The 18,737-nt window shown below is 36.7% G+C and overlaps 1 protein-coding gene across 1 annotated transcript in view; it reads right to left on the bottom strand.

The window, feature by feature from the left end:
* The window catches only part of USP14 (ubiquitin specific peptidase 14), a 99,412-nt gene that overhangs the window by 17,484 nt on the left and 63,191 nt on the right, over positions 1-18,737 (bottom strand). The window contains exons 8-13 of the mRNA XM_037805513.1: positions 18,072-18,152; positions 17,613-17,698; positions 16,787-16,901; positions 14,758-14,823; positions 14,529-14,621; positions 13,138-13,266 (exon numbers count right to left, since the gene is read on the bottom strand). Of these exons, the coding sequence (XP_037661441.1) occupies positions 13,138-13,266; positions 14,529-14,621; positions 14,758-14,823; positions 16,787-16,901; positions 17,613-17,698; positions 18,072-18,152 (570 nt within the window). The remainder of the gene's footprint in view (positions 1-13,137; positions 13,267-14,528; positions 14,622-14,757; positions 14,824-16,786; positions 16,902-17,612; positions 17,699-18,071; positions 18,153-18,737) is intronic.

The following is an 18,737-nucleotide window of genomic DNA, read 5'->3' as shown; positions in this document are numbered from 1 at the left end:
GTAGCTAAAGAATGCCATCACTGGCCGGGCTAGCAAGTGCAGGGCTAAAAAGGGGCTTTGGGGAGTCTTTCTTGGCCCTCTTCCAGGGCCCACCAGATCTGGTCTACACCCCCTGAATGGGCCAAGCACTGTTTTGCCTGAGAAATACTGACAATCCCATGTCATAAAGAGCCTTAATACAAATCCAATCAACAAGATCCTAGACAAGAGAAACTGATCTTCAGAATAAACCCATGAAATTAATCAGATGGCCAGATAACAGCAAAAAAATCACAAGGCATACTAACATACAGGAAGACATGGCTAAGTCAAAGGAAAAAATTAAAAAGTCAGAGAAGACACAGAATTTGGAACAACTAAACAAAGATGCTCAAACAAATCTCATAAACAAATTCAACTAAATGGAAAAGAGATAAAAGATACTAAGAAGACAATGCGTGAGCATAAAGAAGGATTTGAAAGAATACAGAATACCAAATCTTATGGAAATGAAAGACAATATAGATGAACTTGAAAATATACGAGACAACCGCAGATTTGAAGAGGGAGAAGAAAGTATCAGCGAACTAGAAGACAGAGCATCCAAATTTGAACAGACGAAAGGATGGAGGGGGGAAAAAGGAAAAATTTGAGCAGGGTCTCATGGAAATGGCTAACAACATGAAAAACACAAACATACACATCATGGGTGCTCAAGAGGAGAACAGAAAGGAAAAGAGCCATGAAGAATATTTGAGGAAATAATAGCTGAAAATTTCCCAACCCCTATAAAAGTAATAAATATGAAAATCCAAGAAGCCCAACACACTCCAAACAGAATAAATCCAAACATGATCACTCCGAGACACACATTAATCAGACTGTGAAATGACAGAGAGAATTCCGAAAGCATGAAGAAAAAGCGATTCACGGAGATGGAAGAAGATGGCGGCATTCAGAGTAGAGGAAGCTGGGTTAGTCCCCTGGAAACAACTAATAAACAACCAGGAACAACTAGGAAATAATCTGGAATAACTGTAGGGGGACAAACGTGACTGTCCACTCATCATACACCAACCTGAATTGGGGGAATGCCTGAGATCACAGCATAAAATGTGTAAGTAAAAACTGCAGATCCGAGCCAGGAGCCCCCATTCCCCATGGCCCCAACTGCAAAGCCTCACAGTGCTAGAGAGCAGCTCTCTCCAAGCAAGCTAATATAGCTCACTGGAACTCCAACTGGGGTTTTAACTAACAAATGTGGACTGCTCAATACAAGCTACGAATCCCCAAAAAGCAGACAGAGGCTTTTGGTGACGATTGACCTTGCAGAGCCAGAGGGTGGCTGCAGACTGGCCCTGAACGGGGCTTTCTGTCCCTTTTTCGGCTCAGTGGAGAAAGCCTCAGCCACTGTCCATTCCCAGTGCTCCGACCCAGACAAGTGTTAAGATAGCACAGGCAGAGAAACTATTCAAATGTAAATGACCTCTCCCTAGGGGGTGTATTTTCCCTAAGAGGAAGAAGGAGGTGCCAAGCTCTGCTACCGGCTGTCCATTCAGAACCAGTCCCCAGAGCCTGGGGGAAAACAGTCACTAGCCACACCTCCTTAAACCAGTCTGTAGCTACAGGCTGACAGGCACCACCTGCTGGACAGAAAAGCACAGTGACTTGAGGCCTCACAGGGTACATCAATCTTCTAAGACAAACCCTCAGGGAAATGTAATACCATTGCCACCTGCTGAGACCTGAGCCTGTTCTGGTCTAGGAAAACCTGACTGGGGTAAGCAAGGAAACCAGATGCCTAGACAACAGAAAACTACAACCTACACTAAGAAAAACAAAGTCATGGCCCAGTCAAAGGAGCAAACTTACACTTCAACTGAGATACAGGAATTTAAACTAATACTAAATCAACCCAAAAAGTTTAGGGAAGATATGGCAAAAGAGATAAAGGCTATAAAGAAAACACTGGGCATACATAAGACAGAAATCAAAAGTTCAAAAAAACAACTGGCAGAATCTATGGAAATGAAAGGCACAACACAAGAGATGAAAGACACAATGGAGACATACAATAGCAGATCTCAAGAGGCAGAAGAAAACACTCAGGAACTGGAGAACAATGCACCTGAAAGCCTACATGCAAAAGAACAGACAGAGAAAAGAATGGAAAAATATGAGCAATGTCTCCAGGAACTTAAGGACAAAATGAAATGCAGGAATGCACATGTCATTGATGTCCCAGAAGGAGAAGGGAAAAGGGGCAGAAGCAATAATAGAGGAAATAATCAACGAAAATTTCCCATCTCTTATGAAAGACATATAACCACAGATCCAAGAAGTGCAGCGTATCCCAAACACAAAAGATCCAAATAGGTCTACACCAAGACACTTAATAATCAGATTATCAAACATCAAAGATAAAGAGAGAATGCTGAAAGCAGCAAGAGAAAAGCAATCCATCACAAACAAAGGAAGCTTGATAAGACTATGCGTGGATTTCTCAATAGAAACCATGGAGGCAAGAAGGAAGTGGGTGATATATTTAAGATACTGAAAGAGAAAAACCACCAACCAAGAATCCTATATCTGGCAAAACTGTCCTTCAACTATGAGGGAGAGCTTAAAATATTCTCTGACAAACAGACAATGACAGAATTTGTGAACAAGATACCTGCTCTACAGGAAACACTAAAGGAAGCACTGCAGACAGGAAAAGACAGAAGTGAGAGGTTTGGGAAACAATTTTGGGAGATAGTAGCAAGCAATGTAAGTACACTGAACAAAAATGATCATGAGTATGGTTGAAAGAGGAAGGTTGGGACCATGCAGGACACCAGAACAAAAGACAAGGGATAAAGACTGGGATTGCGTAACTCCGGGAAACCTAGGGTGCTCAACGATTGTAATAAAAGGTACAAATATGTTTTTACATGAGGTAGAATAAATGAATGTCAACATTGCAAGGTGTTAAAAATAGGGTGGGACTGGGGGGAAAATACAATTAATGCAAACTAGAGACTATAATTAACAGAAACACTGTATTATGCTTCCTTTAATATAACAAAGGCAATATACCAAAGCTAAATGCATATGGGGGGTAGGGACCACAGGGGAAGGGTATGGGATTCCTGGCATTGGTGATGTTGTCTGACTCTTTACTCTACTTTAGTTTAATGCTGTCTTTCCTTTTGTTGCTCTCTAGCTGTCATGTTTTTCCTTCCTCTCTTTCTTTTTTCTTTTGTCTCTCTACCTTCTTTGACTCTTCCTCCTCCTTTGTGGAAGTAATGGAAATGTCCTTACATAGACAGTGGCAATGGTGCTTAATACATAAATACGTGACAATACAGGGAACCAACGACTGTTTACTTAGGATGGAATGTATGGTGTGTGAACAAAACCATCTTTAAAAAAAAAAAAAAGTTGATGAAGAAACCTTGAGGACACTATATTGAGTGAAATAAGACAGACACAAAAGGACAAATATTGCAGGGTCTCACTGATAGGAACTAATTACAATGTGTAAACTCACAGACATGAAATATAACTTACCAGGATAGAGAACGAGGCCAAAGAATGGGGAGCAGTTGCTATTATGAGCAGAATGTTGAACTAGGGTGAACTTAAACATTTGGAAATGGACAGAGGTGATGGTAGCACATTGTGAGAATAACTAACAGTGCTGAATGGTGTGTGAATGTGGTGGAAAGGGTAAGCTCAGAGTCATGTATGTCACCTGAAGGAAAGCTGGAACGTAAAAGATGGGAATGTATAAAACAGTGAATCTTGTGGTGGATAATGTCCGTGATTAACTGTACAAATATTAGAAATCTCTCCCATGAACTAGAACAAATGTAGGACACTATAACTAGAAATTAATAATAGAGGGACATATAGGAAAAAATATACCTATTGCAAACTATATACTACCGTTAGTATTTTAACATTCTTTCATCAACAGTAACAAATGTACTATACCAAAACTATGAATCAATAATGGAGGAGGCAAGAACCTAAGATGGCGGCTAGGTGAGACCGGGCAAAAAAACACCTCCATGAAAAATACTAGACAAAAACCAGAAAGTGACCCGAAACACTGCTTCCAGCATAGCACAAGCCAGACAAGGTCTGCTAAATCCACAGGAAACACACATTTGGTGAAACCAGGAGTCTGTGTTCTGAAACGAGTAAGTCGGCTGAAAGTCCAGCGGCAGCACTGCAGTGTGGGGAAATGGTGGGCTGGCGTTTGGAGGCGGACCAGTTCTTTTAACAACAACAACAAAAACAACAACAACAACAACAACAAAACCCCGGGAGTGGCTGCAGATACAAGAGAGAGAGCCATGCGTTGAAGCATGGCAGGAGCTAATCACCCGCTGCTGATTGTCTCAAGACCAGGGGAGCAGAGGGGAGCCAAAAGGAGAAAAAAACCGCATTCCTTGCAGCCATCCCTCCAGTGGGCAAGGGACGCTTCTGCCCAGGCCAGATCCACAGCCCAGAGCCGCGCCAAGAAACACAGTGCGACAGGGAGTCTTTCCTGCAGCACTGCACACACGCCACAACATCGGCCGTGTACAGTGGCATTTAGTGCACCCACAGCTGATTGTCCTGGAGCTGGGAGGGCGGAGCTGTGAGAAAAGGGGGAAGCTAACCCGACCCATTCAACCATCTTTGAAGCAGACTGGGAACGCCCCTGCACGGCCTGGCGACCCAGGGCTTCCCTGGAGGCCGGCGCACACTTCTGATGTGGCACAGCCCTCTCTCCCTCAGCAGAAGTCCTGGAAGAGCACAGCTGGGAAGGGGGACCAGCTCAGAAACCCCAGGAACCCTATGTGAATACCAAGGACTTGTGGGTCAGGGCGGAGACAATCTGTGGAAAGACTGAAATGAAGGCTTAGGCTCCTGGAACAGCCTTAAATCTCTGGGGACACCTGAGAGGTTTGATTATTAAAGCTGCCCTGTCTCCCTAACCACCCAACCACATGCCCCATACTCAGGGCAGACAGTACCAACAACACACTCAAATTTAGTGCACCAGTTGGACCCCACAAGAATCAGACCCCCACACACCACAAAGACAAAGCTGGGGAGAGCTGACTTGAAGGGAATAGGTGAGTCACGGATGCCATCTGCTGGTTAGTTAGAGAAAGTGTATGCCACCAAGCTGAAGTTCTGATAAATTAGGGATCAAGTAAAGCAAATGCCAAGAGGCCAAAAACAACAGAAAATCTTAAAGCATATGATAAAACCAGAAGATATGGAGAACCCAAACCCAAACACCCAAATCAAAAGATCAGAAGACACACAGTATCTGGCACAATTAATTAAAGAACTACAGACAGGCAACGAGAGTATGGCACAGGATATAAAGGACATGAAGAAGACCCTAGAAGAGCACAAAGAAGAAACTGCAAGAGTAAATAAAAAAAAACAGAAGATCTTATGGAAATAAAAGAAACTGTAAGCCAAATTAAAAAGACTCTGGATACTCATAATACAAGATTAGAGGAAGTTGAACAACTCAGCCTCCTCGAGGACCACAGAACAGAAAATGAAAGAACAAAAGAAAGAATGGGGAAAAAAACTGAAAAAATCAAAATGGATCTCAGGGATATGACAGATAAAACAAAACATCCAAATTTAAGACTCACTGGTGTCCCAGAAGGGGAAGAGAAGGGTAAAGGTCTAGAAAGAGTATTCAAAGAAATTGTTGGGGAAAACTTCCCAAACCTTCTACACAATATAAATACACAAAGCATAAATGCCCAGCAAACTCCAAATAGAATAAATCCAAATAAACCCACTCCGAGACATTCTGATCAGACTCTCAAATACTAAAGAGAAGGAGCAATTTCTGAAAGCAGCAAGAGAAAAGTGATTCACCACATACAAAGGGGAACAACATAAGACTAAGTTGTGCCTACTCAGCAGCCACCATGGAGGCAAGAAGGCATTGGCATGACATATTTAAAATTCTGAGAGAGAGAAATTTCCAACCAAGAATACTTTATCCAGCAAAACTCACCTTCAAATTTGAGGGAGAGCTTAAATTTTTCATAGACAAACAAATGCTGACAGATTTTGCTAATAAAAGACCTGCCCTACTTCAGATACTAAAGGGAGCCCTACCGACAGAGAAACAAAGAAAGGAGAGAGAGAGATAAGAGAAATTTAACAGACATATATAGAACATTACATCCCAAGTCATTGGGATACACATTCTTCTCTTGTGATCATGGATCTTTCTCCAGACTGGACCATATGCTGGGACATAAAAACAAGCCTCAATAAATTAAAAACAAAAACAAACAAACAAAAAAACGAATTTATTCAAAGCACATTCTCTGACCACAATGGAATACAAATAGAAGTCAATAACCATCAGAGACTTGGAGAAATCACAAACACCTGGAGGGAAAAAATGGGGGGGGAGATGAAAACATTCCCGGATAATCAAAAGCTGAGGGACTTCACAACCAGTAGACGAGTCCTATAAGAAAAGCTAAAGGGAGTCGAGCAGGTTGAAAGGAAGGGACACTAAAGAATTGACTGAAACTACATGAAGAAATAAAGATTTCCAGTAAAGATCACATCGTAAATATAAATACCAATACTACTGTATTTTTGATTTGTAACTGCACTATTTACTTCCTACAGGATCTAAAATACATAAACTGTAATGATTAATCAGTGGTTTTGGACTCAATGTAAAACATGTAATTTTTGACAAGAACTACATAAAGGTGGGGGAATGAGGGAGTAAAGGAACATAGTTTATGTGTCATATTGAAGTTAAGCTGGTATCAAAGAAAAACAAGATTGTTATAGACTTAAGATGTTAAATTTAAGCCCCACGGTAAACACAAAGAAAGTATCAGAGAATATGACCATAGAGATGAAAAGTAGAGTAGGGGTTCCGAGAAGTGGGGGAAGGGGCAATGGGGAGTTAAGAAATGAGTGTAGGGTTTCTGTCTGGGATGAAGGGAAACTCCTAGAAAGGGATGGTGGGAACGTGATAGCACTGCAACATTCTAAATGTGATTAACCCCACTAATGGAATGTTAGGGAGGGGGTGGAATGGGAAGATTTAGGCTGTGTACATGTTTTCACAATGAAAAAAAAAAAGACAGCCTAAATAGATGACAATCAAATGCCAAGGATGATCCTGGATTGGATCTGAGGATGGAGGAGAGGAGGCTGAAAGGGACACAGATGGGACAAAAAGAAAAAAAAAAAAAAAAAAAGAAATATAGAATGTAAACTTTGTACCAATGTTGAATCTCTTGAACTTCTTAGCTGCGCTTAATGGGATTGCATAAAATAATGTTCTTGTCCATGGGAAAGGTATATGTGAATTATAGTGTTTGTTCAAAGATGTGTGCAGCTTGCTCTCACATGTTGAGAGGACAGAGCAATAGATGATGGATGATAGGGAGGGAGGGAGAGAAAGAAAGAAATGTGGCATGACAGGATGTTAAAGGTGGTGGATTGGGGTATCGGGAGGGGGGTCAGGGTACGCTGGGGTTCTATGTATGGGGTTTGAAGTGTTTTTGCAACTGTTCCTGTAAGTTTGAATTTATTTCAAAATAAAATTTCTTAAAAAAAAAAATAATGGAGGAGGGGTGGTTAGGGGTATAGGAGCATTGGAGTTTCCTTTTTTGGTATTTATTTCTTTTCTGGAGAGTTGTGATGATGGATGCACAGCTGTGTGATGGTCCCATGGGCAAGTGATTGTACACTTCGGATCTTTGGAAAGTTGCATGGTATGTGAACAATCTCAAAAAAATTAAAAAATTAAAAAAATTAAAAAAACAAAACCATGAAATATTTCATACCTACTAAAATGGTCACTATTAAGAAAAAAAAAAACACAGAAAGCTGCAAGTGATGAAGAGGATGTGGAAGAATAGAACATTTATTTACTGCTGGTGGGACTGTAAAATAGTACAGTCACTGTGGAAGACAGTTTGGCAGTTCCCTAAAAAGCTACATATGAAGATGCCTTATGACCCAGCAATCCCGCTACTCAGTATATACCAAGAACTCAAAGCAGGGATGTGAAGAGACATTTTCACACCGATGTTCATAGTGACATTATTCACAAATGCCAAAAGATGGAACCAACCAAATGTCCATCAACTGATGAATGGATAAACAAAATGTGGTAGGTACATATGATGAATATTATTCAACAGTAAGAAGGAATTAAATACCAAAGCTTACAACAACATGGATGAACCTTGAGGACATTATGTTGAATAAAATAAGTCAGACACAAAAGGACAAATATTGCATCATCTCACTAATATGAACTAATTATAACATGTAAACTCACAGAACGTAAAATATAAAATATCAGTTACCAGAATGAGGCTAGAGAATGAATGGACACTGGTTGCTTAAACTGAGCAGTATTTTTAACTAGGCTGAATTCAAATGTCTGGAAATGCAGAGAACTGATGGTGCCACATTATTTTTAGTACAATTAACAATGCTAGATTGTGTGTGAACATGGTTGAAAAGGGAAATTTATCACTAGAAGGAAAGCTAGAGTTAAAACATGGGACAGTGTAACAGTGAATCTTGTGATAGACAATGGCTGTAATTAACTGTACAAATATTAAAAAGTTCATTCATGAACTAGCACAAATGCACAACACTATTACAAGGAGTTAATAGAGGAGGATACAGGGAAAAAAAAGTACCTATTGCGAACTATGGACTACAGTAAATAGTAATATCTTAACATTCTTGCATCAACAGTAACAAAAGTTATACACCAATACTAGGGGTCAGTAATAGGGAGGGATAAGGGGTATGGGATGTTGGGGTTTTCTTTTTCATTTTTATTTATTTTTTTGGAGTAATGAAAATGTTCTAAAATTGAACATGGTGATAAATGCAGAACAATGTGATGATACTGTAAACCAAAATATTGTATATTTTGGATGGAGGGAGAAGTAGACACCTCTACAATAACAGTTGGAGACTTCAATACACCACTCTCATCAACGGGATAGAACAGTCAGACACAGGATAAATAAACAGAGATCTTGAGTAATATGATAAACGAACCAGATTTAACAGACATTTACAGAACTTTGCACCCCACAACAACAGTATATACATTTTTCTCAAGTGCTCATGAATGATTCTCCAGGATATAATACATGTTGGGTCATAAAGCAGGTCTCAAATTTTAGAAGATTGAAATTATACAAAACACTTTTTCGGATCATAATGGAATGAAGTTGGAAAGCAGTAACCGTGGAGAGCTGGAAAATTCACAACTATATTGAGGCTAAACAACAGACTCTCAAACAACCAGTGGGTCAAGGAAGAAATCATAAGAGAAATCAGTAAATATGTGGAAGCAAATGAAAATGAGAACTCAACATATCAAAACTTATGGGATGCAGCAAAGGCAGTGCCGAGAGTGAAATATATTGCCCTAAATACCTACACGAAAAAAGGAGCAAAAATTAGAGAACAGCAAACGAACCCCAAAGCAAACAGAAAGAAAGAAATAACAAAGATTAGAGCAGAAATAAATGAAATTGAGAACATGAAAACAATAGAGAGAATCACCCAACCAGAAGTAGGTTTTCTGAGAAAATCAATAAAATCGGTGGGCCCTTGGCTAAGGTGACACAGTAAAAAACAGAGAGGATGCAAATAAGTAAAATCAGAAATGGGAAAGGAGATATAACTACCGACTCTGCAGAAATAAAGGAGATAATGCCCACTGTCACCACTGTTATTCAACATTGCGCTGGAAGTTCTAATTAGAGCAATTAGGCAAGAGAAAGAAATAAAAGGCATCCAAACTGGACAAGATGACAGAAAACTTTCATAGTTTGCAGATGACATGATCTAACATGTAGGTTACTTTTATGCAAGCTTCAGCCAGATACTGCAAATTGCCACAGTATGCCAAACCCCAACCAACAGTATTCCTGAAAACCCTACCTAAAGAATACCCTGGGCTCTATCTAAGATTCCATAAAAGTTTTACTTAATACATTTATTTTTTTCATTAACTTAAGGATTCCAGACTGTCCCTATGCCAGATGAGCCCTGAAACCCAGAGGTACCAGTCTCTCTTAGAACATAAACCAGTTTCATTCCTCTACTCCATAAGGTCGACACCCCTTTTCCAGCACAAAAAAATTAAAATGGCCATTGCCTAGATATCCCTGACGACTGCCAGAATGAGAAGAGGTATAACTGAGAAACTAGGATTTAACAAATGATTTTTACTACTGACTCATTATACAGATAATTCTTTTTAGTTTCTAGTGTATTAGAATAGCCAGAAGGAAATACCTGAAATTGTTGAACTGTAACCCAGTAAGTAGCCTTGATCTTTGATGATGACTGCATAACTATATAGCTTTTATCTTGTGATCATGTGATTATAAAAACCTTCTGACTGACACTCCCTTTATCCAGTGTATGGGTAGATGAGTAATAAAATCCCCCTATGTAAACTGTGGACAACTTAATAGTATTACTTTAATAATGTCTCATCAGTTATAACAAATGTAACTACTATTAAAAAATAGAATTATAAAAAAAGTGTTAACATCAACTGTAACAAATTTTCCACACAAATGCAAGTCTGGTGGTGGGTATTCTATGGGAATCCTACACTTTATGCATGATTATTTTGTAAATCCACAACTTCTTTAGTAAAAAAAATTTTTAATTTAAAAAAAAAAAAAAGAGAGGGCAAAAATGACAACCTGTAGAACGAGAGAAAATATTTGGAAACTACATATCTGATTAAGCGTTCAATAGCGAGAATATAGAAAAAAATTCTACAGCTCAATAAAAAGACAAAAACCCAATTTAAAAATAGGCAAAAAGATCTGAAGAGCCATCTCTCCAGAAAGGTATACAAATGGCAAAATGCAAATAATGCTCAACATAACAGCCATTAGTGAAATGCAAATCAATACCACAATATCATACTATCTCCCATGCACTAGAATGGCTACTATTTTAAAAAACGTAAAAGTATCAGAAAGTATGTGGAGTAATCAGAACACTCGTCTAAGGCTGGTAGCAATGTGAAACGGTTCAGCTGCTGTGGAACACAGACTGGCAGTTCCTCAGAAAATTAAGTAGAATTACCATATGTTCTGGTAATCCCACTTCTAGGAATATACCCCAAAGAAGTAAAAGTAGAGACTTGAAAATATATTTGCACACCTATATTCTTAGCAACATTATTTACAATAGCCAAAAGACAGAAGCAACCCAAGTGTCCATCAACAGATGAATGGATAAACAAAAGTGCTATCTACATACAGTGGAATATTAGTCATAAAAAGGAAGGAAGTATTGATACATGTGCCAACCGGGATGAACCTGGAAGTTCACATTGAGTGAAATAAGCCAGACACAGAAGGACAAATATTGTATGATCTCACTGATATGAAATAAAAAGAATATATAAATTCAGAGAATCAAAAACTAGAGTACAGTTTATCAGGAGCCAGGCTGGGGGGCAGAGAATGGGGAGTTAATGCTTAATTGGTACAGAGTTTCTGTTTGAAGTGATGGGAATATTTTGGTAATAGATAGAGGTTACCACAATGTGACAGTCACAACACTGTGAATGTAATTAATACCACTGAAATATGTTTGAATGTGTTTAAAAGGGGAAGTTTTAGGTGGTATATATGTTACTAGAATAAAATTTTTAAAAGACATAGGAATAGCACAACATCAACAGTGAACCGTAGTTACAGTTGATAGCATGAATACAATAATACTGTTTCATCAATTATAACAAAGGTAACATGCTAAGGCAAAGTGTTAATAATAGGGAAAACTACATGTTGGGGGAGGTAAATGGGAACTCTTATTTTCTGACCGATCTTTCTGTAAACCTACTACTTCTCTTAAAGAAGAAAACAAAATCAAAAGGGACTTTAAAAAAAAAAAAACAACCCATACACGAATGACACACATGGTCTTAGCAGCTTTTTTCACAATAGACAAAAACTGAAAACAATCCAGATGTCCTTCACTGGGTGAATAAACAAATGTTGGCACGTCCATACCCTGGAATACTACACAGCAATAAAAAGAAACGAACTAGCTGATACACACAACAACCTGGATGAATCTCCAGAGAATTATGCTGACTGAAAAAAAAAACAATTCCAAAAGGTTATACACTGCATGATTCCATTTATATGATATCCTTGAAATATCAAAATTTTGAAATTAAGAACATAATGGTTGTTTCCAGGGATTAAAATGGGGTGAGTGTGGGGCAGAAAGGAAGTGGGGGTGGTGACAAAAGGGTAACATAAGGGGTCCTTGTGATGGAAATGTTCTGTATCTTGACTAAATTATTATCAATATCCTGGATTTGATACTGTAGTAGTTTTACAAGATGTTACCATTGGAGGAAACTGGGTAAAAGGTACTCCAGATCTCCCTGTATTATTTCTGATAACTGCTTGTGAATCTACAATTATCTCAAAAAGTTAAATGTTTAAAATATTGCTTTTAAAACATACACACAAAAATGGCAATCTGCAGAAGAATTTAATATTAAAACTTGATATAGACCATCACACTGGAAATTTTTCTAGTTACCAGGAAATACCTTTTTCATTTTGAAGAAAAAAATTTCAACATATAATTCAGTTGTACCTTACATGAATCTAAAGCAATAGAACAACTTTAGCTGTTACAGGCATACTAGCAGAACCTATTAAAAGATGTGATTTGGTTGTTACAGAGGGCAAAAAGGAACCAATATTCTATGCCTCCAATTCTATCTAAAATTGGGGATAATTCCGTAACTTACAAGGAAAATACTGATGTATGCTGAAAATACTAGGTAAGATTTTATGTAAAGTTCTTTGAGGAGCATAAATATACAGGAATATAAATTACATATTATAGGAGAACAGAAAATATTAGAATGCTTATTACCATAACTAGAGTTCTTGTTTATTACATTAAAATACCCCTAAAACTTAAAGGCCTACACCAGTATCATACAGAATGTTTATATATCCTAACTGAAATAAAGGCGTATCTATTTTTATTAATAGATTAATAATACAAACTAATTGTTGAGGACTGATCAAATATTAAAATATTAGGATTAGAAAGTCGGCAATAAGAACTTACTGTCTTTGGCTGCTGATTCACTTTTTTATCTTCTAGATCCTTGAATTTTGATCGAAAAGAGACCATTTTCTCTTGAAGTTCTGGTGTACATAGTTCATACACATCCAACATAAGAGGAAATTTAACATCCTACGTATAAACCAAAACAATGTTTAAAACAGACTTATAAAGATAGTTAAGAGTTATTTAAAATGTCTATCAAACTTTTTTAAGTAATGCTTTCAAATTCAAATAAAGTTGAAAATAAAATCTTTGAAAATCACTTGGAAATTTCTGCTGTTACAAACCTCTTAGTGTTTACCTTCAAAAGTGAATCTGATTCTAACACTTTTGAAGTAAATTTTCAAAATATTTTTCCATGGAACATGCTGACCTATGAAATTAATCAAAATTTATATGAAGCATTTCAGAAATATTAAACCAGATGCTGTGAAAATGATGGATCCCCAAAGCAAGCAGTGAAGTCAACTTAAAAATGAGGTCACTTATGAATCTTTTTTTTAATTTGAGATACAATTTTACATAGAAACAATAGTGATAAAGTTCAATGACTAAAACTAATATATATTCAAAGTTAACATTAGTAGATACTTCAACTACATTTAACCTTCTCATATAACACTAAGAATAGTGGAAAATGTATATGAATTTCAGCTTAGGATATTAGATATAGCTCTCCAAGGAACAGGGATTTTTCGAAGTATGTAGCAGAGCCACAGTTCAAAAAAAAAAAAAAAAAAAAAAAAAAAAATAATAAGGATATTTCCTAAATCAAGGGATTACACTCCAAGTACTTTTTTTTTTTTTTTTTTTTTTTTTTTATTAAATTCAGTTTTATTGAAATATGTTCACACACCATACAATCATCCATGGTATACAATCCAAGTACTCTTTGGGTACCAGTAATTTAACTCTCTTTCCTTACACCTGTGCAGTATAATGACCGACTTGGCTGGTCTTTGCCTGGGGAAACCACCTCTTAATCTTTGGAATTTCCCAGGACAGTAGTGTTTGTTTTGCTCTACATCATGTGCCCAGGACCTCCTGGTAAGTCATATGCTAAGATGATGACAGGGAGAGGCCAACCACATGCAGTCTTAGGTAGTCATGTACTACCAAATTTGTTTTTGGACACTATTGTAAAGAAATGTGTAAATTAAATTTTCCAATTATTTGCTAAAAAAAAAAAAAAATAAGAAGGACAATAAATAATTCCAATACACATTCTTGGTTAGGAGCCACCTGTCTAATGCTAATAACTACACTAAATATTTTAAAGGCAGCTTAACTACCCACTACCCAGTAAATGAATAAAGAAACCTGTTGTAAGTTAGGAATTGCCTTCAAAGAACTATAGTAATTTATTATACAAGCAAAAATTCATTACTAACCTTAAGAACTTTGGCATTCACAGATTCCTTCTCTTTATAAAAAAATCGAACCATTTGAATAGTCAAGTAAGCAGGTAGCCGGCTGATTTTGGACTAAGAGAAAATGAAAAGAAATCCTATTACAATCAAATACTACACAAGTTTTCAATTCATTGGTGGTAAAAAATTACTTAACTGAAAGCCTTTCAATGAAATGGCATTAGATTTCAAAAGGAGATGCCCGACTTACAGATTTGATATACAAAGCATTTCTTTGCAGTGTTGGAGACTGTTTAGTGATTTCTTCTTGAAGTCGCTAAAAAGAAAAAGAAAAAGAAAAAAGACCAAACATTAGAATTACAGCTCTAATTCTTTTAAAAATCAGCATTAATATGCTCTGCTTTATGAAAACAGATATGCAAGAAACCACAGTTAAAACAACTTACTGTTAATGTTTACAAGTATGTTATAGTTCTGGGATAATTTTTTAAAGTTTGATTTTTAAAAATTCCTTATCACTTTACAAAAGGAATCACCACAGAATAGCTTTATAACAATCAAATTTATTCAGCAGCGAAGAGGTAGAGAAATCTTCAGAGGCAAATTCCTCAAGAAAAATCAGACCAAACGATGATAAAGCATCACAAAATTATAAAGGTAATACATACATCTCAGGAATACATGTTTTTCAAGAAAGTATATCTGGTGCAATGTCATTCATGATCAGATAAGCTCTATCTATTGTCACCAATCCACTATCATCTCAAGCTTCCAAGTATATTTAGTTTTCTAGAATTTTACAAAATTATTAAGAAAATACCATCCTGGAGAGACACTACCAGAACATTGCATTCCACATTCTCCAGTTAACTTATACCTTTTTTTGATACCCTGAAACTTGCACATCATGATTTGTTATAGGACTCTTAGTGGTTAGCAAAGTTATTGTGTGCTTTTTTAAATAAACTTCCCTTAAAAGCCATTATGCAGATATCCACACCATCTAACCACAACTCTTCCCTCAATATCACAAGGTAAAGAATATCACTCTCTCCTCCTTCTCCTATCTACCTTCACCAATCCTTTCCTTCATCAGATTTATCCCAAACTGTAGCTGGGAGCTTCCTGACAACATTATCTTTTTTTAACCAAGTAATCTCTGCCTTAATTCACCGCCTACCATTGTACTCTTCCACAGCAGTGCCTGCTCTACCTACTCCAGCATTTCATTGTATTTCGTTGCCTTTGCTTGACTATTTTTCTTTCTTAAAGCCTTCTTATTGGTTATGGCTGGAGGAGAGCACAAAGGGGACCAACCAAAACTTTTTTTAAATTCTGCCTTCTGGGCCCTCCTTCAAATATCTAGGTGCTACAATGTCTACCTTATAAAATAAACAATTCCAATTTTCAGTGCCTTTGAAAGTCAGTAGAGTCATTGGAACTACAATTTGAAACTCATTAAAAGAAGGTATCAGTTTAAAGGGAAAGATCCTCAAAAGATGTACATATTCCCCCAAACCATTCCAAATTAATACAGCAGCAAGAAGAACTTGTACTTCATCAAGAAGCAGAGTGGAAGTATGCATCTTGTATGAGTATGTGTATTCTCTGGTATGGCATTGGGGAAAAAAGTACTAAGTGAATACTAAGAGAACAAATTCTAGTTCTGGCTTGGCCACAAACCAACTAATTCACATAAATTCTAGGGCCTCAATTGCAGTACAGTAAGTACAATGGTGGAATGACTAGATGCCCTGATTTGCACAGCACAATCTCATTTTACGTCTTGTAATTGCTAATGAATCACCATTCAATCTCAAAAGTGTACTGGTTTGGACAATAAATTACATGGTCACCCTTATCGATTAAGAGCGGGGATTTTGCAGTTAGAGCTTTGCATGAATTCCCATTTAATTCTCAAAACAACCCTCTAATGTACCCCCATTTTTTATGCAAAAAAAACAGACGCTTACACAGATTAGGTAACTTCCCTGAAGGTGTTATCCCAAGTAAATTATAGTGCCTATGAAAACAACTATCTCCAAGGAAAAATTAAATCTCTCTCACTCAGTAAACATCTATTGAGTACTCTAAAATAAAGCAAAGTACTGTACAAAGCTCTAGGTGCTATTTTACAAAGTGAGTTATAGGACTATCCTTATTGAGTAAAAGTGAGATGTGTCAAGTTTGTTAGCATGTGAAATCATGTTAATGTTTTTCTCTATGAAATTAAAAGCTATGTTAAAGTTTGTTTGGTTTCTGGATATAATTGTCCTTACCAATTTAAGTCCTGTAAAAAGATACTTGACTTCTTGATTGATAAAGCAGCTAAGCTGAAGCTGATTTTCCTTTCCTTTTGTGACTTCTTCTTCTTCAGATTCTGTACATTTCATGCTTTGTGAAATAAGGTAAGGAACATGCTAACAGACGTTCAGTTTGTAAGATAATCTTGAAAATAATAAAATTATCCTAATGCTATTAAAATTAACTGTTAGTATTCATTGGTATTTTGGTCTCCCAACAGAGATTCATTTTATTTCCAAATGCTCATTCACCGACCAACAAATCTATAAACAACAATGAGCAATGAATGTGTGTAAAAAAATAAAATGCAAAGGATACACTCTAAACAATTGTAGGTTAGGATTCGGTATGTACTTAACATGGTCTTAATGACCCAAACATATATAAACAGAAAACTTTTCTAAGTATCTATTCTATGAGCTAGCAAATACCCTCCCTTGATTCATGTTTTATGTATTGGTTCAATCTCAGAAATACAATTTAACCGATATTGTTTCATACCATTAAAAATTAGTTCTCTATGAGGTGAATTAATGAGGTAGATTCTGCTAAAAATGTCCCTTAGGAAAATATACTGAATATTCTTAAAGTGTATATTTATCTAAACTCAAGATCACTCAAATGGGTACATTTTTTCCAAATTCCCAATTTCCATTATCGTTTTTAGGCATAAAAACCTCTAAAGAATTTTTCTTTATACCACACCTGCCATCCCAATCAGCCAATTACGCTACTTAAACCAATTCCTTTCAAGTAAGTTATGAATACAGTCTATATTTAAATCTTGGCTCATAAGGATACGAAGTTTCAAACTCAACACCAAAGAACTGATCAATTAAACTCTTCTTTTTAGAAGGTGTCACTGCTAATGCAGATGAGGTATCTGTCTGCAAAATTTAAAATGAAAGATTCCAATTTTATTTTAAATAGGTATTAGTATGTACTTCCTCCCACACAATCCAGTTTAACACATATTTAAGATTATTAAAATGTAGCCACTTTCTGTAAAATCCCGCTGTTCAAAAAACAATACCAAAACATTACGGAAGCTCAGTATCAAAGGATTAAGTTCAACAAATAATGTCCAGATTTCAAGTGTCACATGCAAGCTTTTCAAATTCTGACTACAGATTGAACATCTAAAGTACTCAAAAGTACATGACTACCGATTGAGATAAATTTATTTTAAAGTCTCTGGAGGAAAACAAACAAAAGATCAAAGTAGATGAATCTGTACAATCATGAATATATTTCAATTACTTCTTTAATAGAATCATCCTCTAAGGCTTCCAATTTCTGCTGTAATACTCGCATCATTTGTATCCAACATTCATTTGCATCCTGTAATAAAAAATGACACAGTAAGTAACCATGGCTAGACAGTGTTTGTTCTATAAAATCCTTTTCAAGTAATTATTGTTTTGTTAGGGGAGAGAGCAGTTTTATTACTTAAAATATTAGACTGAATTACATATTATGTAACCTTCAAAAAAGTAAAGAATTTCAGAATAGTTTGTTCTTCAACAGATGCTTTTACTGAGTTCTTACTTGAGCCAAACACTGTTTTAGACACTAGGAATAGATAGCAGTGAACAAAATAAAAAAGTCCAATGGAGTCATATTTAAATAAAAATATACCATGAATTCAAGTCTGGATAATGGCTATGAAGAAAACTACAGCAGCAAATATGGACAGAAAGTGACTAGGAGAAGGGGAGTGTGCTACTTAAATAGGATGGTCAAGGAAGGCCACCCACAGGCCATGCCACCTGAATGAAGAGAAGAAGTAAGCCATGCACTTACCCAAAAACCAAAAGAACATTGCAAGAGAGGGTTTGCTTAGGAATAACAAGGAAGCCAGTGTGGCTGGAGAGAAGTGAGCAAGGGGAGCGTGGTACAAGATGATCTAAGAGGTTAGATGTGCTG

Source organism: Choloepus didactylus, chromosome 16 (genome assembly GCF_015220235.1).
Source record: "Choloepus didactylus isolate mChoDid1 chromosome 16, mChoDid1.pri, whole genome shotgun sequence".
Taxonomy (NCBI): domain Eukaryota; kingdom Metazoa; phylum Chordata; class Mammalia; order Pilosa; family Megalonychidae; genus Choloepus; species Choloepus didactylus.
This window is presented reverse-complemented; position numbering and strand designations above follow the sequence as displayed.